Here is a 25704-nt window from a genome sequence, read left to right as displayed (position 1 = left end):
TCTCTGTCTCTATCCCTGATTCCAGCAGATTTCAAAAAAAATTGCATGTGACCTTGTGTTCACTATGCTTTTAGTGATGTTAAACACCCCGCTGCGTGTAGACTCAATTCAAATTAAATAAATAAATTACATTTACGTCCGCACTGATGCCTCGTGATAATAAATCACTAATTTCATTTTTTTTAAATCTTAGCAAAAACGTCAGTCAACTAGTCAGTCATTACTTACAACAATGTTATGCCTTATTAATAAATAAATAAATCTTGTCGATATTAACACCAGTAACAACAAAAAGTTTCAACAGCATCAGCATGACTTCTTTGCTCGATGAAAGCCTGAATGGCATAAAAGAAGATAAATAAGATTGAGAAGATGTTGTATAAACTATTAGCTATTGTGTGTGCCTGTATGAGTGAGAGCATGCTTGTGTGAGTAGCACCTTTGTTGAGGCGCACCCAGTTCAAGTTATGGATTGCAAACACTTTGTATCTTTTTCTCAAGGCATACATTTTAAGCAACAGCAATCAAGCAAGTCATTGGACGTCGTTTTTTTGCCTTAATTGGGTAAACCACGGCAAAATAAAAATAAAATTACAAACAAAACTATCACTGATGACTCTGTGGCAGTTGTGAGGGTGTAAACGTTGACAAAAAACAGAAAAAATTGCTCATATGATATGAAAACCCTACATAAGACTTGGTCGGTTTTCAAACGAAATAAAAAATGCACAAAATATCGCACCTAAATTCGAAGCTTATGTTGGCACCATCTCCGAACAAATTCTTAAAAAAGCTGAAATTGGTTTTTTATTTCCTTCGAATGTTCTTTTAAGCTCTGCAGTCGTTTTTTCATACTTTGGCGAAAGACGAAGCATACTTTAAGGGGCTGCAACGCGCAGGCCTAACTTGAAACTACCAATAATCATGATGACGTGAGTACTTAGGTTCGTTTGAGGTGAGTATTTATCGTAATCGGCCTAACTGCAAGATGCTCGAAAAAACTGTTATTGAATTAAATGCAGCAGGGTAGTAACTAGTGCGTCGGGTAATAACTAATGCTTATATAAATGTCTGTCGTCCTTAGAAAACGGCAGGCAGTTGAAATCAAATGGAGCATAAAGAAGATAGAAGCTCTTCAGCATTTGGCTATCAGCCCTATTTTGGGTCTCGTCCTTTATTTACAGGACCATATAATACTATTTTTCGGTCCGTTTTAAAAACCACTTTTTCGAAATCTATACGGAGATATTGTGATTGCTTCCTATGCCTTTTGAGTTGATTTCAGCCGAACTGGCCGGTCAATAAAGGCCTCATATAAATTAAACGTTTTCACATTGTTGCCAGTATTTGTTTCAGAATTAGCTCTGAATCTTTTGGTTTTATTTTATTTTATTTCATTTTATTTTATTTTAGTTATTGATATTAAAGATTATAAAGTTTACAAGCGGCTATGGTTACTAGGATATGTTTTTGAATTTCACTTCTTCATCAGCTAGCTTTTCTGGAGCTGAGTATTGAAGCATATAGAATGAGTATGTACCTTAATGGTAAAACAAAAAGGCAACACTTAGAGACCAATTACAAAGCGAGCAGCGGGGCAATCATATGGCTGAGTGGATAAAGGCATCTATCTGCCTTTACACTAGTATAAACTATGAATGTTGGCGATTTCGAGTTCAATACGCAGGTCCCGAGAAGCTAGCTGATGAAGAAGTGAAATTCAGAAACATGTCCTAGTAACCTTCGCCGTTTGTAAGCTCTTTAATATTAATTTAATTTAATTTAATTTTATTTAATTATATTTTAGTTAATACTATTTTAAATTATGTTATTCTATTTTATTCTATTCTATTTTATTTTATTTCAGTTTATTTTATTTTTATGTTATTTAAATTTATTTTATTTCTTTTTGTTTTATTTTTTTATTTATTTTATGTTTTATGTTATTTTATTTTACTTTATTTTATTTCATTTTCTTTTATTTTTTTATTTATTTTATTTTTTATATTATTTTATTTTATTTTAATTAAAATTTTTTATTTTGTTTTATTTTGTCTTATTTTATTTTAATTTCATTTTATTTTATTTTTTAATTATTTTATTTTGATTTATTTTATTTTATCTTATTTTATTTTAGTTTATTTTATTTTATTTGAACTTGTTTTATTTCATTTTTTTAAATTTATTTTATGTTTTATATTATTTTATTTTGTTTTATTTTATTTTATTTTGTTTTACTTTATTTTATTTTATTTTATTTTGTTTTAATTTATTTTATTTTATTTTATTTTGTTTTATTTATTTTATTTTAACTTATTTTATTTCCTTTTGTTTGATTTTTTTTTAGTTTTTTTAATGTTTTATATTATTTTATTTTATTTTATTTTATTTTTTTTTGTTTTACTTTATTTTATTTTATTTTGTTTTAATTTATTTTATTTTGTTTTATTTATTTTATTTTAACTTATTTTATTTTCTTTTGTTTGATTTTTTTTAGTTTTTTTATGTTTTATATTATTTTATTTTATTTCATTTTATTTTATTTTGATTTATTTTATCTTATTTTATTTTAGTTTATTTTATTTTATTTGAACTTGTTTTATTTTATTTTTTTAAATTTATTTTATGTTTTATATTATTTATTTTGTTTTATTTTATTTTATTTTGTTTCACTTTATTTTATTGTATTTTGTTTTAATTTATTTTATTTTATTTTGTTTTATTTATTTTATTTTAACTTATTTTATTTTATTTTGTTTGATTTTTTTTTAGTTTTTTATGTTTTATATTATTATATTTTATTTTATTTTAATTTATTTTATTTTATTTTGTTTTATTTCATCTTTTTTTATTAACTAACAAGGAAGTACACAAAATGATTGCAACCAAAGTACTCCAACTTGGCTATTCTCGTTTGTTTTTGTAAACAATTTGATTATCAGCAAAGAAAATTTTACATTTACTCATATTTGATGACTCTCGCACCTCCAAGACAGGAACTATGTACACTAATCGTTCATTTGTTCGCGAGTCGCGACATCAAATCTGAGGTTGTTTGCATTAGGCCTGTTGGCTCTCTCAACTCAGCAACATCAAACACGCGTAGCTTCGTTAGTGTTCGTGACAACAGTCTCACAGATTAAATATATATCAGTATCATTTTTAAATTGATATTTAAGCGCTATGTATAACTTCTTTTAAATTTTTTCAATGGCATGCACTGCTTCTGGAGAAGATTTATCGATGATTCAAGGGGTTGTGTAGCACAACCCTTTCAAGGTATTGCCAGCGCAATTTATAGCTTCTCCTACCCAATCTCACCTATCCTTGTCGAATCCCGCTTCTTCAGAAGCCGAGGCTTTAGCGACTCCAATTTCCTCATGGATCTAGCAGGTGGGGGAGCGGTATGGCTTAGAGGGTTTCATGCGGTTATACTAAATCGTTGCCGAGATGGTCGGAATGGAGCTTGTTACGGCAACGTACCAGATCTGTATTCGGTAAACGACCATGAACATCGATAACACTCCCCACGACCTTGGAGGAGTGTCCTTATCGCTACATCATCAACAACAACAACAAAAATACTTATCGATATATATATTATTATTTATACCTTAGAATTATAGTTTGGCCATAGGAGGAGTGCGAAAGTTTCAATTTGGCTAGTTATATTGAAGATAAAAATAGGAGAAAAATCAACAATCGAGTTATTTATTTCCGTTTAGATGTTGGAACTTTTCTTATTTCTAAAAGAATTTTCGCTTTCATAGAGCTGCGGGCATACCCTCAACAGAATATTTTTTTGCATGAATAGTTAGAAATATTTTTGGTTTTTACGCCATTGCAACTATGCAACCAGTATCTCATGACATCAAAATAAAGCAGCAAAATCTTCAATAATAACAACAAAAATAACCAGATAAATAATATCTATGCTCGTAACGTCATAGTAACTTTGCTAGCATAGGTCAAAGCTACATATATACATACCTGTTATTAAGCCCGAAATTATTTATTCATAGCGCAATATATGCAGACCTGCATGCACAAAATATATGTATAATTTATTGTTTTTGTATATAATAAAACAAGTGCTCAGTTGCCGTTTATTGAACATGTTTCAAATCAATATTCACCAACACCCGACTGAACGCCACTGATCAGAGCTACTGAATAACACTCACATTATTGAAACAATATCAGAAGCTTCCTCTTTTGATGGACTTGTCCCTTAAAGTAAAGCACCAGGTGAAAAAATGAAATGCTAAACATAAAGTCTCTGCATGGCATGAGAGGCCTCTCCTCTTCCTGGAAGTACATATTACAAGCTATTTAGTCAGGATGGAGCGCTAGTAGGTGTTGTGATAGCCAGATTAGGAAGCTGATATACATAATAGTTCCGAGATGATCTTGAACAACCTGCCCGAAATTAAACGGAAATAGGCCGAATGTGGTCCGATATAATGCATTGGTAGAAACGAAATGGTACCGAAATAGTAATGGTCCCCGAGCGCTCCTGAGAACAGTACCGAAATTATTGAAAACTTGACCAAAATTATGCAGAATTGATCCCCGAATGGTCACCAATTTATCGCAAAATTATAGCGAAAATTTTATCTTATATATCTACAAAATTCAATGTCTGTTCATTTGGGTACTTTTTTAACCACAACATGGAATGCAATGAAATTTTGTATAGTCATTCTAGGCGTTCCTGGAAGTAACATAGAAATGTTTTGTGATGGAACTTAAAATTTTTTTTTCACAAGTGGAGCCGCAGGTTTAGTCTAGTTTCATATAAATCCATCCAAATAATGTACAAATATGATACAACCAACAAAACCCTAAAAGAAATAAATTTCAACTTAAACCTGGTTAATAATACTTCGACCTTTGGTTTTGTAAACACTTGGTGTATCAGTAATAAAAGTCACCCATTCCCCATCCTTTCGAGCACTTGCATGCAAACAAATTGTGTACATGTTCAGAGACTTTAATATTGTAACGAATATAGGGAAATTCCGCCTATTTCAAACCTTCTGCTAACGTTCGAATCACTAAATTGTCGAATAAATCACTCCACTATTCAGTATTGCAATATGGTCTTTATTTAGCCTACTTGGGAGTAGTACAATTATACTTCAATATCACGTACTTCACATCAGCGTGTTTAAATCAAACTAATTACTGACTACTCAGCCTCCGATGCTTTTATACTCTCCGTTTCTTCATTCGCATATTTGCACTAAAGTCTAGAAATTTCGCTTTCTATAACTGCTGTATCTCCTGCTTGGTACATATATGTATACCCCTTTGTAGTTTATAATGTTTCTCCATATGCGTGTGTATGGGTGAGTAACACTTCGGCTGATTACTACATCTGTGTGTGAGATATCTCTTCCTTGCCTTGTGTGTGTGGGTAAATGATGATTGATTTGATGTACACAAGAGTGGCGGCTTGCTTTATTGTTGTTGTGTCTTTATTTAATAATCTTAGTGATGTTAGTACCACTTAGTCACAATATATATGTAAGTGACGTGTTTGTCTTGAGTTGCTATGTAATTTCGCTCATATCAACTCTACCACGCGCCTTCTCCCACACTAATTCCACACACTACGCCTATGCTAAGGCATTATCTAGTACTCCATACAGTACATATACCAATATTTCACGTTACGCTTGAATTTACATTCCACATACATATTGCGGAGAATATTATCATTCCTAACATCACTGTGCTGTTAGTAAATAATCACAACAACAAAAACAGGTAGCAGCCACACTTATGTACAAGGCAACGAAGAATATTCCAAACACATAACCAGCAGCTTGAAGCAGAGAGATTATTTTACATACATATGTAACCGGCAGCTAAGAGCAGAAGTTGTTACTCACACACACGCACGCATATGGCTAGAAGAAAAATATAAACTACAGATATACATATGTACATGTATATAGCTAAATAACCAAGCGTGAGATACAACTGTACTAGAAGGCATGTTCGTGAAACGTCTAGACCTTAGGAGAAATGGGCGAACGAGGTAACCGAGAGTACAAAAGCAGCGCAAGCCGTGGAATCAGTAATCAGTTTGATTTAAACACGCTATTAGTGAAGTATAATTGTTATTGCGAAGTACTACTCCCAAAGTAGTCTAAATAAAGCCCATTTTTCAATAATTAATATTGAAGTTATTTATTCGACAGTTCAGCGATTCGAACGTTAGCAGAAGGTGCAAAATAATCGGAGCCCCTAAAATTAGTAACAATATGTATATTGCCTATAAAGCATACCACTTACAAAGGCTACTCTTACGCTTATGCAAACATTTACATCTTACGCTTATGTTAAAGACTTCCCCATACTGTGAGCATAGATCTTTACACATCGATAAACGTTTCAATTAGTAATAAACTGCTATAAATTTGGGATTACGCTTATTTTGGCACATTGCCGCACACAATTACTCATATAAATATATGTACGAAAGTTAGTATGTTTAAATACATAACTATATACACGCTTTTAGCCTAAACCATTAATAGTTTAACCATTAGCTGCGCCTTCAACGCTGACACCATCACAAACACAACAAAATGCCGATCAGTGCTGGAGTCAAAGGCAAGCATTACCAACGCCATCGTTACCGTCACCGCCAATGTCTTAAGTTGTAAGTATGTATGTATGTATGCAGATATTAACGTCAGCACAGACCAATTTAAAATTGTTTTCTTCAGTCTAGCAAATTTGAAATGCCAAACAGTCGCAGTTAAGAAGTGATTGTGGCCTCACACGCTCAACTCCAGCTCAACGTTCAATAAACGGTGACGAAATCATACAGTAATATAATAGCAAAAAAAGCTATAACAAATTTAAAATAAAAAAGATAAAGGTCTGCTAAAAGAAAAAAAAATTATACGAATTCTTAAAAATTGCAATACAACACAGCGTAAACGTCACGAAAAACAAGAGAAACGCAAAATTTTAATTAATTAAACTCAGCAAGTATTTTGAAACTTTGTGTAATTTTGTGTTTGTTCCATATTGAAAGAACTTTTAATTACCGTTAAAATAATATATACATCAAACAACATACATTATAACAACAAAAATGCAGTTCTTCAAAGTGTGAGTGTTACATTTTAATTGATTTGATATAGACATCAGTAAATGAGTGCATACATTTGCATAAGTATGGATGTATGTTTGTAGTGTTGATTTTAAGGACTGAATAATTTCTTGTAAATGCATACCACAAAAGTTGCACATAAATTTTTTATAGCAGACTTAAAGCAGTGTAGTGAAAAAAAAAAACCTTTTAAAATTAAATAAAAAATTACAAAACTTAAAATAGAATAATAATAAGGTGAAGTTGTGTAAAAGCAAAGCACAATCGGAAATGCTGACACGCAAGTTATTTGGGTTGAGCTACACGCGAGTTCGTGTCTTAAGTCGTTCATATTGCACGTACTCTTTGGCATAAATCACCATAACATACGGCAATTGAAACTAGTTGAGGATTATGTGCACCAAAAATTAACTTTCAACATATAATTTGCATGAATTTAAGAAAGTAATAGAAAAAGAGAGTTTAGTACAGTTTTGAAAATGGCATTCTCTGATGAAGTAGGATGTTGTGAAAAATGAAAGAGTCACTCCATCGAAGAAAATATCTCGAGGTATTAGTTTTGTTGGAGTTTTTCTTTATAAGGACCAACGGCAGTCGAACCTCATCAGATCAATCTTGATATCTTGCCCTTAGATATAGCAGGATATCGAGCAGCTGCAACGTCGGCCTTGCACTTAAGAGTGTACTCCAACTGGAGTACTTAAAACCAGAGGACACCAATTATAGTTTTCTTACTCGAAGCATAGACCGCTGTACAACCACAACAGTTGCGTGTAGCAACTTAATCGTAAACATTTTTAGCAGGGATGATGACCCACCGGATTGAATCGGTACTTTGCTGCTGAAGGCAGGCGGTTCTAAGTTAAACGGTAGGTCTGTAGGAGGGGTATATTCAAAAGACCGAGACCTTCAACACTCTTTCAGACTACCTGACCACTGTAGTGTTTTTCATGCAAAAGTACCAGCTATCACGAACGTCGTGGTTTGAATAGGAAATCACACTTTCGGCAAGGAAATCTATAGTTTTAGCGACAGCCAAGCGGTTATCAAATTCTTTTGCTCTTATTCATTCGAATCTGAACTAACACTAAACTGTTTCCGATCTCTTCAGGAGATTCCGCAACAGTAGTCGGTCTCGGGACACAGAGATCGTGGAGAAAACTGTGCTGCAGACAATCTTGCCAGGAAGGGAAGGACAAAGAACGCTTAGGTATAACCTTTGCCACATGCAAGCTAGTGCTAAAAGAGTACATCTACCATCAAGCCAACGATAGATGGATACGAGCATCAGGAGGCCAAAAATATAAGCAAAAAATCAAGCGGGGCTCAAGTGATGCTAGACAGCGCTGTCTGTGAGATCTCTTTCTGGATAATTTACGCCTGGTAGAGAAATACGACATCAAGGACTTGGTAGCCTTTATCAGGTCATTGAAATTATTGGGGTATCATAACGGACCTCCTTAACTGGCCTATGTGTCCCTCCGCAGTAGCCAATTCACCCCAACCTCACCTTATTCAATGGTACAATCTATTATAAGAGGGTAATGGAGACGATATGGATATCACAAACGAAATCCTGAGGAGGGGCAAGCTAAACTAAATACCTACTAAGAAAGAAAAGAAGAAGGGTAAAAAAAAAGAGAAAAAGGCGAGAGTAAGGGTATGGTGAAAGATACCGGGAGAGGGAATGAGCAAAGATAGCCAGCGAAAGAGACAGAGTGTGACGAAGGGAAAGCGAGAAAGAAAACATGCAAAAGTCTGAGACGTAGTAAAGAAAAAAGGCAGAGTGTAAGAGGAGGAATGACATTTAATTGGATTTAAAGGGGATGAGATCTTGGGGTAGAGAAAGGTGTAGCAAGAGACCAAGTAACCGAATAATAGAGGCTAAGAAGGAAACTGTGTAAATTAAGCGTTATTTGAAAAGACGAAAGGCCGATGAATGATGGAAAATGCACAAAAACAAGGCAGAGTTTTGAATAGGGGGTTCGAGTGACAGAGAGTGAGAGAGACAGCCAACAATTTGAGTAAAAATATAACATGGAGAGATGAGAAATCGATTTGTATATCACTGAACTTTGAGTAGTTTCGGCTAACGCTGCTAAGAATTTGAAACATTACAATAGGCAACTGTCATATGAATCACTGAGTCTCTAGGTGCAACACCTAGTCTATCAATGACTACAATTTTAAAAATATACCCGGCATATTTATAGTTAAAATTAGTGGATATCGACCTTTCATCAGGCTTTTATAGGTCAGTTATAAACTTTGTTGACCTCGTCGGCAAATCTTTATTCCCTTGGCTTCTCCGAAGGAGAGCATATTCTCTACGAAAACGAGGTTATTCACAAATTGCATATCACTGAATCTGCACGGAAAGCCGATATAAAATTTAGGGGCAAATTATGTATAACGCAACGCGACGCAACGAGTCAAACTATGACGTAGGAACCAAAATTCGCATGATATAAGAGCATTAGCTCACTTCAGTGAGTGACAGTAAGCTTGAATACCTTAGTAAAATTTTGAGGTCTGGTTGAGTCTATTTCATTAGCTCTATCAATACAAGAGATATTTTTCCACTCTAAGCTTTGCTATGAGAAAACAATGGACTTTCTACTAGGTTCGGAGATTATGGCTTAAAAAAACGAAAAGACGAAATGTGTCTATACCACCCAAGAAAGGGTACTGGGCTTGGCTCAAACAGCTTGCAGCAATAGAAATTGAGAGAACATCTTCAGCACGCAAAGCATAATCAATCGCGCATGGTCGCCGAAATTGACGTAAGCGACAAAATATTAAATTTTTCACTTTTGATAGGACACGACAAAAATTGTAGAGGTCTACAACCAACCCTTTAGGAAGTTATAACTGAAGCAGCCATTGCTCTACAACGTGCTTATTCATAAAAAAAACTCGTTTACTGTAAGTTTTTATCTTTTTCGCTTATGGAAAATGGTTATAGCTCGAAATGGTTGATGACACACACCTTCAGTGGTCCCTTGTTAACCTCTTCAAACAAAAACCTTGTTACCGAAAATTATTCGTGGTAATAAGTTGTTACTATTTATTTTTCTGGTAACATTACTATTCGGTACGTATTGCAAACAGAATAACAGAAGAGGGTATTCGAGATGCTTGTGGTTTACACAACTGTAATAAGAATATTGTTATCCCCCCACCGGGTTAGGGGGTCATAATATACCCGCGGTAGGTATGCCTGTCGTAAGAGGCGGCTAAAATACCAGATTCAGGGGCTGTGTAGCGCAACCCTTTCAGGTTGCCAACGCAATATATAGCTTCTCCAAACCAAATTATCAACCTCACCTATCCGCGGCGAATCCTGCTTCACTAACATACGAGGCTCTGGCGACCGGAAGCTCCCTATGGAGGCAGACCATTACATCGATAACACTCCCCAAAGCCTTCGGGGAGAAACCTTATCGCTAGAACAACAACAACAACATAATATTGTTATATCGTAAAAATGATGGACTGTATAGAGTTGAGCTGGATTCAGCCACTGGAGGTCGGTTGTGTGCACCAAGTGTCTTGCAAATTTATTTTTAAAACGCACAGCATTTGTACGAACGAACGCAAATTCAGTGCTGTAGCGGTAAGGAGTGTGATTGTGTGAGTCGTAAATCGACTGCCTTTCGTTTATTCAGCTAACGAATTGCTTTATCATGTATGCATGAAAAGCCCCTTACACCTGCTCAAGTAGGTGCAAGATTAATAACGAATGCGACTGTTGATAGTGTTTCCAGAAACGTTCCGTCACCATAGAACAGACACGCAAACCGTTGTCAGAATGAACAATTTCTACATAAGTACATGGAAGTGTACACTTGGTACGTGGCGAAGCCTTGCGCAACCATGGCCAGCTAGTATATACTATTTTTTTCTTTTCATGGCTGCATATGTTTATGTGCATGTATATTTATATTTAAACATTTGATTTACAATAATATTTCGTTATGCGGAGAAATTGTTTCAAGGCCGTTTGGTATTGCTGTTATTGTGTCCATTAACTTTGTATGCAGCTGTGCGGCACCAATCACTTCCAACTCTAGCAGCTGCAACAATTTTCATCTCGTGCTTTAGAAAAAACCACTTGCTAACATTCAGTGAAATCTAACTGATAGATACTGACGACATAAAGAAACGCACAGTTACATAGGAACGGCGATACGCCATAGTAGACGCGCGCTCACGCCACACTAAACATTTCTATTTTAATTGCGATTGCAATTCATTAAAGAAAATTACAAATTGATTTTTTACTTTTTGTATTTTTTTGTTTTTGTTTTTGCCTAATATTTACTTGTTTGACACTTGTTGGTGTTTGGTATGGCTTGGTCAAAAGCAGCAGCAATGGACCGGCTTTTGATTAAACTCAAAGATACGTTGAGCTATGCATTTATATAAATATGTACGAGTATATTCGCATTGCAAATTATTAGTTTAATTACAAATTTAACACGCGTTTAAATTAACGGCTAAAGCATTCAAAAACTGGCAAACAAATTCTACAACTATTCTCTAAAAAGAGTCATTCCGGATGATTGCGTATTGGGTATTGGGTTAGTTAGACGCAAGTTAATGCTTTTCGTACAGCCGTTGAAGCTTCTTTATTTAGAAGCCTTAGGAACAAAGTGGTTTGAATCTGTGACTCCACAGTCGCTGCGAATTTCATCTGTGATTAGTACTGTACAGTGATAGAAGAGCAAATGGGTGTTAGATCAACGTGATCTGTGATTGCAACATCTTAGGAGCAACGCGAACATAACTAAGCTGGGATAGAAGAGTAATATGATTTAAATCGCAGATGAGAATGTCGCTTATCAATAATTAAAATTTTAGTTGACTGGTAACGCGAATCCGCAGGAACAATGTGAGGAATATGATTTTTATTGCAGTTTTCAATCATGCTTACCAATAACCACAATCACAGACCCAACGGATCAGATGAATTTGAAGATGAACGTGACCTGTGATTGTGACTTATCATTCGCAGCGTGACTATGACTGAACAGTTGTACAAAAGCAGAATGATCTAAGTCACAGTTCGCAATGCTGAATACCCAAAACCGCGACAACGTTTTTTGTGACTGTAGCTAATGAGTCGCTGCGACTTTTACTGTACAGTGATAAAAGAGAAATATGCTCTAATACACAGTTTACACTCATATTTACCATTAATAGCAATCATAGACATCACTTAAAGTGATAGGTTACTCCAATTTGAAGATTAAAATGATTTGTGCCGTGAATACAACTACATACTGCTGGAAAGAAATATGATCTAAATCGCATTTCACAATGTCGCTTATCAATGGCCGCAAACACAGGTCAATTTATATTTGGCTGATAACTCGATTTTTGATGAAGAACGTGATTCGTGACTGTGGTTTCGCAGTCGCTGCGATTTCTATTTGAAGATCAACATGTTTTATGGAGTGACTACGACTAGAGCAGAGCAGTACGCAGTTCAAAGTCAAGCTTACCAATAATCGCAAACACGGACATAACCAAAAGTAGTAGATCAACATAATTTGTGGTGTTACCTCGTCTGCGCAGTGACAGAACAGCAATGTGATTTATATTGTACTTCATAATCACGCTTACCAAAAATCCCAGTCACTTACCCAATGGATTTCGGCAGATTCCGCGAATTTCGAAGCACAGCGTGATCCGTAATGTGAAGCGATTATTTATCTGTGGCTGTGACTGCACAGCTTACGCTGACTTATTCGCAGCACAAAACGCAGTCTAATAGGTTGATACTATCGTAGCTAATTGTTTCTGTGACGAGGTGATTTTTTATGGGATGCTGCGACAAAAACACTCCACGAATGTTTTGGGGATTGATATCTATGTTGATGGTCCTTTGCCGAATATATATCCGGTACGTTCCGGTAACATGCATTATACTGTAACGAATTTAGGAAAATTCCGCTTATTTGAAACCTTCTACTAACGTTCGAATCGCTGAACTGTCGAATAAATAACTCCAATATTCCGTATTGCAAACTGGTCTTTATTTACACTAATTTGAGAGTAGTACTTCACAACTAATAGCGTGTTTATATCAAACTGAGTACTGACTACTCAGCTTGCGCTGCTTTTATACTCTCCGTTGCTTCATTCGCATATTTCTACTAAAGTCTAGACGTTTCGCCTTCTATAACTGCTGTATCTACTGCTTGGTAATTGAGCTACATATATGCGTGTGTGTGTGTGAGTAACAACTTCGGCTGATGACTACATCTGTGTGTGAGTTATCTCTTCATTGCCTTTTTATATGTGTGTAAATGATGATTGATGTTTTCATATATATACGAGTGGCTGCTTCATGTTTTTTTATTGTTGCGTGATTATTTATTTAGTATGAGCGATGCTAATATTCGTCACAATACCATTAAAGTATAAGCCCAACCACTTTGGGAACAATTTAATATGACCACATTAAACCATCTAGGCCATCTCCCCGACCATTCCCGAGCCTCGAGTGCTTAAGAAACTAGATTCACCACGTGTGGTTGAGGCTGGAGAAGCCATAAATTGCGATGGCATCCCCTAGAATGGGTTGCGCTACATAGCCTCTTGAATTGCTACGATTTACTGCGATCTTCAAGCTGCTGTGACAAAACCATTAGTAGGTACATTAATATTTGGTTTAGGGGCGACTAAGTCCCACTGCATCCCGGACTAGTATTTTTCTAAACAGAGTATATATGTCCATACATACACATAAATGTATGCAACAAATGCATGTAAATGAGCGAGCGAGCTTGCTAGTGAGCAGTTAACCAGCGGGTTAAGCAAGCAAGCAAGCATGCAGACAGATGTAGGCAAATGATATGTTAATGCTATTTGATTTCAAATTTAATTGCAGCTAAGCAAAGGTGATTTTCTTTTATTTTATTTATTTTTGTATCCGTTATTGTTGTATTTCTAGCGTTTGACTAAAAAAGACGAAAAAATTTCATCAGCATAGACCATCGATTTCAGCAATATTTTGTATTAGCAACGACACGGCGGCCACCGTGGTGTGATGGTAGCGTGCTCCGCCTATCACACCGTATTCCCTGGGTTCAACTCCCGGGCAAAGCAACATCAAAATTTTAGAAATAAGATTTTTCAATTAGAAGAAAATTTTTCTAAGCGGGGTCGCCCCTCGGCAGTGTCTGGCAAGCGCTCCGATTGTATTTCTGCCATGAAAAGCTCTCAGTGAAAACTCATCTGCCTTGCAGATGCCGTTCGGAGTCGGCATAAAACATGTAGGTCCCGTCCGGCCAATTTGTAGGGAAAAATCAAGAGGAGCACGACGCAAATTGGAAGAGAAGCTCGGCCTTAGATCTCTTCGGAGGTTATCGCGCCTTACATTTATTTTTTTTTTTTTAACGACATTTTTTCGTAGTCATATTGAATGATTACATTTACGGTTCGAGAGTTTTCTATGTTAATATAGGATTAGTTTTATTTAGATAAAATGTGGTTATTTTGAATAAATTTCATTTGCAATTGCATACAGACGTGTCTATCTAATTGTTAATTTAGTGTTTTGGAATGTGAATTTATCGAATTATGCAATTTCGTGGCGCCATTGAAAGGAAAACTTCAGCGGATATACACTGGAGGATGCAAAAATAGGAGCACAACTAAATGTCGCTTTTTAGTATGACTCACATTTTTTATGGCAGAAAATAGTAACAATTTTTGCGAGATATATTTCTAGTCGAAGGGCTAGGTTAAGTATACAAAAGTTCACCCCAGAGGGCATAAACCCTTTCTGATTGGATTGTATTTTCTTATAATTTTATTTGTGTATAAGTATTTGCTGTTAGTAAATAATCACAACAACAAAAACAGCAAGCAGCCACTCTTATGCAGATGTACACATTAAAGCAAGCAGCTAAACGTATGTACAAGGCAACGAAGATTATTCCAAAGACATAACTAGCAGCTTGAAGCAGAGAGATAATTTAACATACATATATTTTTGTAGCAGGCAGCTAAGACCAGAAGTTGTTACTCATACATACACGCGCATATGGCTAGAAGAAAAACATAAACTACAGATATTCATGTATATAGCTAAATATCAAGCATGAGATATAACTGTACTAGAAGGCATGTTAGTGCAACGTCTACACCTTAGGAGAAATGGGCAAACGAGGTAACCAGGTGTATGAAATGTTATTAAGTGAAGCATAATTGTTATTGTGAAGTACTACTCCCAAAGTTGTCTAAATAAAGGTCATTTTGCAATGGTGAATATTGGAGTTATTTATTCGACAGTTCAGCGATTCGAACGTTAGCAAAAGGTGCAAAATAATCGGAATCCCCCAAAATTCTTTACAGTATTTTTTGCCATTTAGTAGAAGGTTTTCTGTAGCTTTGAATTCTGGTGGAACTGTTAATTTCAGAATCTCGGAAAATAGTTAAGATCTTTTATGAACTTTCCATCTCATTATTCACATTTAGTTACCTTTTCATCATTGGCGTGGCTGTTTATAAGTCAGGATAAGGGAATGATGGAAGAGTGAAATGAAATCACTAGGCTCAAGAAAATTCTCTGAAGGAATCCTGCTTCCTTGGCGTACTATAAAATGTGAGGTGTAGCATAACCTGATTAAGATTTAGTTGGTCTTACTTATAACTATGAATAGAAATTTGACGCGTCCAACGCTTTTATTTGTCTGATGAACGCCCTAGATTAATGAGGAGTGCGATGACTAGTACCTAGGACCTACCTAATTATTTTCTAGATTTATTATTATTAATATTTAATGTAAGTATTGTTTTCAATAAAACCGTTTAACTAAAAAATTGTTTTTAATTATTTGATTTTCAAGTTTTTAGTCTTTATTTAATTGCCTATTATTTCTCATTCTATTTAGTTCATTGAGTAACTCATTATTACAAGGACTCTTTCCTGATAATTTGTTATAATCTAAGTCCTCAATACATAATCCTTCCAAAGGCTTTACTCGACACAGCGCCACGTATGCTTGTCCTTCCTCGAACTTCAAAGTATTTTGATGTCCTTCCACCGGACTGTATGGAATATTTGTTTCAAATAAGAGCCAAATCGGACCAAAAATACGATTTTTTTTAAACATTTCGATCCATGCGCCACTTATCGGAGCTTCTTTTCTTATTATTGTATTGTCATCGGGTTCTGAACTATATTCCAAGTTTCAAGCTTGTGGCTTATCGGGAAGTTACTTAAATTTTAATTACAAAATTCGTAAACAACGGCCAGCCGGCCGCTACACAGAGTCAACCTAAATAAAACCGTTTAAAAAAAGGTAGGTACTTTGTGTGAGAATGCAAAGTTTAACGATTTGTATGGTCTACAAGAAAAAACTTTGACCAAGAATCACTTATCTCAACAATATATGTGACCCGGTCTATGAAAAGGTGGCTTATGACTCAAAAAAAAATTACTACTACTCAGAAACTGAAGAAATGCATTGTTTATCTTTAACAGCTGTTTCTCCCAATTTCTTTTTTGGGTCATAAGCCACCTTTTCATAGACCGGATCACATATGACTAAACGTAAGCATTTGGTGAAATTTGAAAGTTCTAGAGGTTAATATGGGGCAGAAATTACGAACAGTTTCTTTCAATCGTTTGTGGGGTATATAAGTGTAGTTTTGGTTGTGATCTTTTATTATTTTAATCACTTAAAACTACTTACAAAAAGGTTTTGAAAAAAGTATGATTTGCACTAACATGTGCTTGCGATGACGGCGATGAAAAGATAGAGAAAAAGTAATTGTTTTTGTTCTACATTTCACATTTTGACAACTGGCTGTGGTGAACTTTGCTATCAGCTGTTGGAGCGGCCATATCATAGGAGAGGTGTGGAAATCCATAGTTGCCACAGTACTCCCCCTGTAGTATGTCCATGGGATATTTTACTGATCATGAGTCAAAAAAGCAGGCTTTAACCGATCGCTCGATGCTTTCGTTTCTCTGCCATCTACGTCGAGTATGAAATATTTTTGAGTACGCTTTACGATTTTGTGTGGACCTGAATACGGTGGCGAAAGCGACGATCTTATTAGGTCGTCTCAGAGGAAAACTTGCTCACAGGTTTGTAGATGCGGATAGACAAACGGTTTTTTGACAGTATGCCACGCTGTATCAACGGAACGTAGGTCACGCATGACATCACGTAGCTGTTGAATGATCTCGGAATCGGCTCTTTTGTCATCGCTAACGAAAAATTCGGATGGTAACTTAAGCGTGGTACCATACACAAATTCTGCTGATGTGCAATGTATGTCCTCTTTAAAATTGGAATGTAATTCCAGTAGTATCCAGTCCATCTTTAAATCATCAAAATCGCTGTTTTTAGCGTTCTATGCTATTATCCCTTTTGCCTGCGGATGATATGGCGTGGTGCGCAGGTGACGTATTCCCAATAAGTTCATCAGCTCCTGGTATTTCGATCCAACGAACTGTCGCCCTAAATCGGACGTAACATCAATAGGAACACCAAATCTCGAGATCCTCCCATTGACCAAGGTGCGTGCCACTGTGTTGGCAGTCGAGTCGGCGATGAGAATATCTTATGGCCAACGGATGAAGCGGTCGATGATGGTCAGACAGTATCGACAACCATCTGCTAGCGGAAACGGGCGCACAATATCAATGGTAATATGACCAAACCTCTGCCACGGAAGGCTCCTTCTAAGAAGTGGTATGGTCGCATGACGGTTAATTTTATTGCGTTGGCATTGTACGCATGAGCGGGCGAATTCGATGCTGTCTTTCCGAATACCGGGCCATACGAAGCGTTCACACAAAAGCTTTGCAGTGCCCCTTGAACCAGGATGTGATAGGCCGTGGGTAGATCGTTAAATTTGTCTTCGGAACATTTTAGTGATGAATGGTCGAATTCGGTCATTGAAGATGTCATAATGTACTAAGTTCGCGCTGAAAGGAAAAGCAAAACGTTTTAATTTTAAAGAATGAGTACTACCTTCCTCCACCAGAATTCGCAGCCCTTCGTCGTTTGCTTGGTCTTCGGCTAGGTCTTCATAATTTATTGGCATTGAATCGATGTTGGACGCTGTTAGTGTATAGCGAAGTGTTGATTGGTTGATCCATTTCTGTGCTGGTGCTGATTTGTTGTATACGCGAGAGTAAATCAGCAACGATGTTGTTTTTACCCTCTACGAAGCGTATGTCCGTCGTTATTTGGCCCACGAAATCAAGTTGACGAGCTTTTCGATCTGATGCATTTTCGAGCTTTTGCTTGAATGCAAAAGTCAAAGGCTTATGATCGGTGTAAATATGACAAAGTCTTCCTTCATTGAGATAACGAAAGTAGCGTGTCGCAGCGTACATGGCCGTTAGTTTGCTGTCATAGGTGCTGTATCGCATCTCGGCGGCCGAAAATTTACGCGAAAAAAATCCCAGAGGCACAGTTCCTTTTTTAATGACCTGGTTGAGAACTGCACCGGCGGCAAAATTTTATGCGTCCACCCATAGTGAAAGTTCAGCGTCCGGGGATGGATGCGCCAGCAATGTGCAGTTTGCCAACTGCTGCTTGCACTCCTCGAAATATCGTATGCTTTCTGGTGTCCAATCAAGCAAGGTATTGTCGTTACGTTGGTTTCCCGGAACCATTTCAAAGAGCGGCGATTGAGTTTGTATTGCATCCTTCAAAAATCGGCGGTAGAATTTCATCATCGCCAAAAATCGTTTTAGCTCCTTTGCAACCGTCGGCCGTGGGTACGAGATTAAAGCTTTAACGCGCTCTGGAAGAGGTAGAATGCCCTCACTGGTAATGCGGTGACCAAGAAAGTTTAGCTCCGAGACGCCTAACTCGGACTTGGCAACATTGATGGTTAGTCCATTATCTTTAAGTCGTTGAAATATGATGTGAAGGTGCGATTCGTGTTCTTCTGGTGTTGCCGAAGCAATGCAAACGTCATCGAGGTAGGCGAACACAAAATCAAGGCCTCGAAAAACCTCGTGTATCAGCCTTTGAAAGGTTTGCGCAACGTTTCGGCAACACAAAGGTCATATAATGAAATTCGTATAGCCCAAAAGGCGTAGTTATTGCCATCTTGGCTATGTCGTCTGGGGGTATGGGTACCTGGTGGAATGCTTTCTGAAGGTCGATTTTGGAGAATACCGTTTTCCCAAAGAGGGCGGCCGAAAAATCGTGTAAATATGGGAGCGGGTAACGATCCGGCACCGTATTGGCGTTTAAGGCGCGATAATCACCACAATCTCACCATATACAGTGGGCTCGCCCAGTTGCTGCATGACGGACGACAAATGCCCAGCTTCATAAGTGTTTCGAACTCAGCACGTGCTGCGCTAAGTTTCTCCGGTGATAATCGGCGAGGCTTCGCAAACACGGGCTGTCCTGTAGTTTCAATGCGGTGTACGACCGTTGCTTTTGGTTTTGATTCGGGATTCGGAGTACGTGTTATTTCAGGGTACTGTTTTAAAATATTCGAGAAGGGCGCGCCGACATCAATAGTTTTAACTGATCCTGTATTATACGCTCCTTTCTCACAAAATGTTTTAAGCAAAGTTAATTCGTCACGCAAGCACTTATGCTTTAAGTCGACTACAAGACTGAAATTAGCCAAAAATTCTGCCACTATAATTACATGGCTCATGTCTGCAATTTAAAATTCCAAATAAATTCCCGGCGCAGGCCTATACTAAGTTTTAGTAGAACTTGGCCATAGACGCGGCGTTTGCGGCGAACAATTTTGTGGATGTAGGTGTAGCTCGAGCTGAATGTTCACTTTTTGGAACAACTGATACATCAGCACCCGTATCTATTAAAAAAATTCTGTTTGTTGTTACGTCACGAATGCATGGGCGCGATGTATTTACAATTTCGGAGCGTTCGCCTAACTCCGATACTTCAGCTCAGCTGGCCTATTGCGAAGATGGGTTGTTAGAATTTGCCTTTCTAACAAAAGCACATGGTGTTCTACAATTGTTTGCTTTCTTCTTATACGAAGCATGATACCAACATACATCATCGGCAGATTTACGATTATTAGATCGGGACCGTGAGTGCAAGCGGGAGCGTGAATGGGAACGTGAACGGTGTGCGTGGTTATCTAAATGTGTACGAACATCACGCGAAAGTGCCGAAATTTCATTTTGCATTTTCTGCATATCACTTAAAGTTGATGAAACTGCTGCCACTTCAGTAGTACAAGCATTTAAAAATTCTATTATTGAGTCTGCAATACGTAACCTTTGCGCCAATTGAACTTCTGCCACAATAATTGCTGCACGTTCATGCGGTGGTAGACGACCGATCCAAAGATTGAGCAAGACTTTGTCAATCAGCGGAGTGCCTGCTACGCGCCTCATTTCATTGTAAAGTTCACTTGGTTTTTTGTTTGATAGGGGCATTTCCGAGAGCACCCTTTGCAAGCGCCGCTGCTCGCTGTCGGCAAAATGCTCAATCACTTTCTGTTTTATAAATTCGTATTTCCCGGTGATAGGTGTTGCTTCCATCGCAGGTCGAAGCTCTATTAAACGATGTGGAGGAACGCTTGCTAATACAATATTGTATTTACGTGTGTACCCAATGATCATGCACGCCTCAAACCAGAACTCGAGGGAATAGAAATATGCCTCAATGTTGCTTTCTGAAAGTGTAGGCAGAGGCAATTTGGGCAAAGAAAGCGCGTGGATGCCCTGCATATTTCTAGAGTCCAGCGTTTGAGAAATTGAAGTGCCTTCATCTTGTCGGGGTCACCAATTGTAGTTTTGGTTGTAATCTTTTATTATTTTAATCACTTAAAACTACTTACAAAAAGGTTATGAAAAAGTATGATTTGCACTAACATGTGCTTGCGATGACGGCGATGAAAAGATAGAGAAAAAGTAATTGTTTTTGTTCTACATTTTACATTTTGACAACTGGCTGTGGTGAACTTTGCTACCAGCTGTTGGAGCGGCCATATCAAAGGAGAGGTGTGGAAATCCATAGTTGCCACATAAGCTATATATGCGACCGATCTCTTCGAATTTTTCAGACAACAATATGTGAAGTTTGAATATGGGGAAGTTTGAAACATCAATGTGATAAATTGAGGAGGATATGACAAAAATCCTCTTTTCTGAAAAACCGGTTGTATGTGGGATATATGCTATAGTGGTCCGATCCGGCCGCTTACGACAAATGTCTAGTCCGACACCTAAATATACCCGCTCACCAAATTTTATCAAGATATCTCAAAAGGGACTAGTTTGCATACAAACAGACAGACGGACAGACGGACATGGCTAAATCAACTAAGCTCTTCATCTTGATCGTTTCGGTATACTTATTGGTATACTTAGTGCATCTACCTCTTTTCCTTTAAGGAGTTATAATTTTGAGATTCGTGACAAAATTAATTAATATACCATTTCATTTTCATGAAAGGTATAAATATTAAAGTTGCTGCTGCGGCACCCTTGTGCTGATCAAAAAATGTTTTTTAATTTGGTAGATTTAATTGGAATTTTATAGCTGCTGTTACTAATGCATTTTACCTCTACCTTTGCTTCGCATTGCCTTTGATTTGTTTTCATTACTTGGTACAATGCGCTTTTTTATTTTATTTTATTTTTTTTTTTTTGTTAATTTGATGCCTCTATTTTCGATGGGCTTTAACCAGTTTTGCACTTTGCCATTTCAAGCACTAATGCTAATTTAAATTGAATAGTAAAGTTCAAACAGACAACTCAAATCTTTTTTTTATTGACGGTGCTTTTTCTCTTTGTGTATTTACCTTTGATGGTTTTCGCATTATTTTAATTTTCGGGGTTTTTTTCTACATTGATTTCTCGTGGGAAACAAATAAATTTTAGGAAATCAAAAAACATGTTTCTGCTTACACAATTACAATATAATTTTCTAATTATTTAATTTAAAAATAGACTTGGTGCCATCGATTTTTCGATAGCATCTATCTGGTATGTAGACATACCACTGTTGACTTCTCTTTCATTTTGAATTTCATAGATATCAATATATGATGAACTAGCCTTTACCCGCGGCCCCCGTCCGCAAGGAGAAATTTAAATATATGGGCTATTCGCGTTAGCCTGCTTATTATCTGTTTAAAATTTTGTTTTCTGTCTAATGCATTTTATTTTTGTAATTGAGTAAAAAAAAGAACTGAATGAGCTGATAACCTGATAGGATCCCAATTGATCACGAAATTATCCAGAAAAAGCTACGAAATGACCCGCACGCTATCGCGGACGGATCCCGAAAACCATCCAGAAATGCCCCAAAAGCGTCTCCAAAAGTTCCCCGAATAGTCCCAAAAAAAACCCGAAATGACAGCGACACGATTCTAGACGTATCCAGAGACCCACACAGAAATGATCCCTGAAGGTGTTCCAAAATGATCCCGAAAACGTTCCGAAATGACCCTGACGGGCTCCCGGGCGGATCTTAAAAGCCATCCAGAAAATATCCAGGAAGGGTCCCTAAATTATCCCGACATACTCCAGAAAAAGTTCCGAAATGGCTCCGAGGGGATCCACGACAGATCGCGAAAACCATACAGAAATGATTCCGGAAGGATCCCAAAATGATCCCGAAATAGTCCGGAAATGACCCAGATGGGATCCCGCACAGATCCAGAAATGATCCCGGAAGGGTGCAAAACTATCCCGGAAAAGTAATATAAAATCCCGAAATGGCTCCTACGGCATCCCGGACGGATCCAGGAATGATCTCGGAAGGGTCCCCAAATGATCCCAAAATAGTCCCGAAATGAACCTGATGGATCCGGCAAACCATCAAGAAATTATGCCGAAAGGGTCCCAAAATGATCCCGAAATAATACAGAAAAAGTCACGAAACGACCCCTAGAGGATCCCCAAATGATCTCGCATTATCCCCGAAAAGGTCCCGAAATAACCCTGACAGGATCCCGGACAAATCCCGAAAACCATCCATAAATGATGCCGGAAGGAATCCCAAATGATTCCGAAAAAGTCCCGCATTGATTCCGACGGGATCCCGAACGGATACCGAAAATCATCCAGAAGTGATGCCGGAAAAGTTCTCAAATGATCACCTAATAGTCCCGAAATTACCCTTAAGGGGTCATGGACGGATCCCATAAACCATCCAGAAATGATCCCGATATAGACCCGAAGAAGTCCCGAAATGACCCTGACGGGATCTCGAACGCACCCCTAAATGACCCCGACGGGATGGAGGACGAATCCCAAAAACCATCCAGAAATGATGTCGGAAGGGACCCCAATGATCCCGAAAAAGTCCCGCAATTATTCCGACGGGATCCTGAACGGATACCAAAAACCATCCAGAAGTGATGCCGGAAAGGTCCTCAAATGCTCACCTAATAGTCCCAAAATTACCCTGACGGCATCCCGGACAAATCCCGAAATCCATCCAGAAATGATCTTGGGAAGGTCCAAAATGATCCCGAAATAGTCTCGGAAAAGTCCCGAAATTACCCTGACGGGTTCCCGGACGAATCCCGAAAGCCATCCTTAAATGATCCCGAAAAAGCCCCGAAATTACCCTGACGGGATCCCGAAAGGATTCCGAAAACTATCCAGAAATGATGCCGGAAAGGTCCTCAAATTATCCCCTAATAGTCCCGAAATGACCGTGACGGGATCCCGAACGGATCCCGACAACTATCCAGAAATGATGCCGAAAGGGTCCGCAAATGATCCCGTATTAGTAGAGAAAAAGTCCCGAAATAACCCCGACGGGATCCCGGACGGATCCCCAAAACCAGCCAGAAATGATGCCGAAAGGGTTCCCAAATGTTCCCGTATTAGTCGCGAAAGTCCCGAAATGAACCCGACGGGATCCCGGACAAATCCCGAAAACCATCCAGAATATATGCCGGAAGAGCCCCCAAATGATCCCGAAAAAGTCCCCAAATTACCCCTACGAGATCCGGGACGGATCCCGAAAACCATCCAGAAATGTTGCCGGAAGAGCCCCCAAATGATCCCGAAAAAGTCCCCAAATAACCCCGACGAGATCCCGGACGGATCCCGAAAACCATCGAGAATTGATGCCGAAAGGGTTCCCAAATGATCCCGTATTAGTCGCGAAAAAGTCCCGAAATAACCCCGACGGGATCCCGGACGAATCCCGAAAACCATCCAGAAATGATGCCGGATGAGCCCCAAAATGATCCCGAAAAAGTCCCCAAATGACCCGACATACTCCAGAAAAGGTTCCGAAATGGCTCCGAGGGAATCAACGACGGATCGCGAAAACCATACAGAAATGATTCCGGAAGGATCCCAAAATGATCCCGAAATAGTCCGGAAATGACCCAGATGGGATACCGCACAGATCCAGAAATGATCCCGGAAGGGTCCAAAAACTATCCCGGAAAAGGAACAAAAAATCCCGAAATGGCTCCTACGGCATTCCGGACGGATCCAGAAATGATCTCGGAAGGGTCCCCAAATGATCCCAAAATGGTCCCGAAATGACCCTGATGGATCCGGCAAACCATCAAGAAATTATGCTGGAAGGGTCCCCAAATGATCCCGAAATAAAACAGAAAAAGTCACGAAACGATCCCAAGAGGATCCCCAAATGATCCCGTATTAGCCCCAAAAAAGTCCCAAAATGACCCTGACGGGATCCCGAAAGGATTCCGAAAACAATACAGAAATGATGCCGGAAAGGTCCTCAAATGATCCCCTAATAGTTTCGAAATTACCGTGACGGGATCCCGAAAGGATTCCAAAAACTATCCAGAAATGATGCCGGAAAGGTCCTCAAATGATCCCTTAATAGTTCCGAAATGACCGTGACGGGATCCCGAACGGATCCCGACAACTATCCAGAAATTATGCCGAAATGGTCCGCAAATGATCCCGTATTAGTCGAAAAAAAGTCCCGAAAGGACCACGACGGGATCCCGGACGAATCCCAAAAACCATCCAGAAATGATGCCGGTAGGTATCCCAAATGATCCCGAAATAGTCCCGAAATGACCTCGTCGGCATCCCGGACGGATCCCGAAATGATATCGGAAGGGTCCCCAAATGATCCCAAAATGGTCCCGAAATGACCCTGATGGATCCGGCAAACCATCAAGAAATTATGCCGGAAGGGTCCCCAAATGATCCCGAAATAAAACAGAAAAAGTCACTAAACGACCCCTAGAGGATCCCCAAATGATCCCGTATTAGCCCCAAAAAAGTCCCAAAATGACCCTGACGGGATCCCGAAAGGATTCCGAAAACAATAGAGAAATGATGCCGGAAAGGTCCTCAAATGATCCCCTAATAGTCCAGAAATGATGCCGAAAGGGTCCGCAAATGATCCCGTATTAGTCGAAAAAAAGTCCCGAAAGGACCACGACGGGATCCCGGACGAATCCCAAAAACCATCCAGAAATGATGCCGGTAGGTATCCCAAATGATCCCGAAATAGTCCCGAAATGACCTCGTCGGCATCCCGGACGGATCCCGAAAATTATCCAGAAATGATGCCGGAAAGGTTCCCAAATGATCCCCTAATAATCCCGAAATTACCCTATTGGGATCCCGGACGGAT

The 25704-nt window shown here is 38.3% G+C and overlaps 1 protein-coding gene across 1 annotated transcript in view; it reads left to right on the top strand.

The window, feature by feature from the left end:
• Positions 1–6762: 6762 nt before the first annotated feature.
• The window catches only part of LOC137250697 (uncharacterized), a 61956-nt gene continuing 43014 nt past the window's right edge, over positions 6763–25704 (top strand). The window contains exon 1 of the mRNA XM_067783928.1: positions 6763–7131. Coding sequence (XP_067640029.1) covers positions 7115–7131 — 17 coding nt within the window. The 5' untranslated portion in view covers positions 6763–7114. The remainder of the gene's footprint in view (positions 7132–25704) is intronic.

The sequence above is a fragment of the Eurosta solidaginis genome, chromosome 4 (assembly GCF_040869045.1).
Source record: "Eurosta solidaginis isolate ZX-2024a chromosome 4, ASM4086904v1, whole genome shotgun sequence".
NCBI classification, from domain to species: Eukaryota; Metazoa; Arthropoda; class Insecta; order Diptera; family Tephritidae; genus Eurosta; species Eurosta solidaginis.
This window is presented reverse-complemented; position numbering and strand designations above follow the sequence as displayed.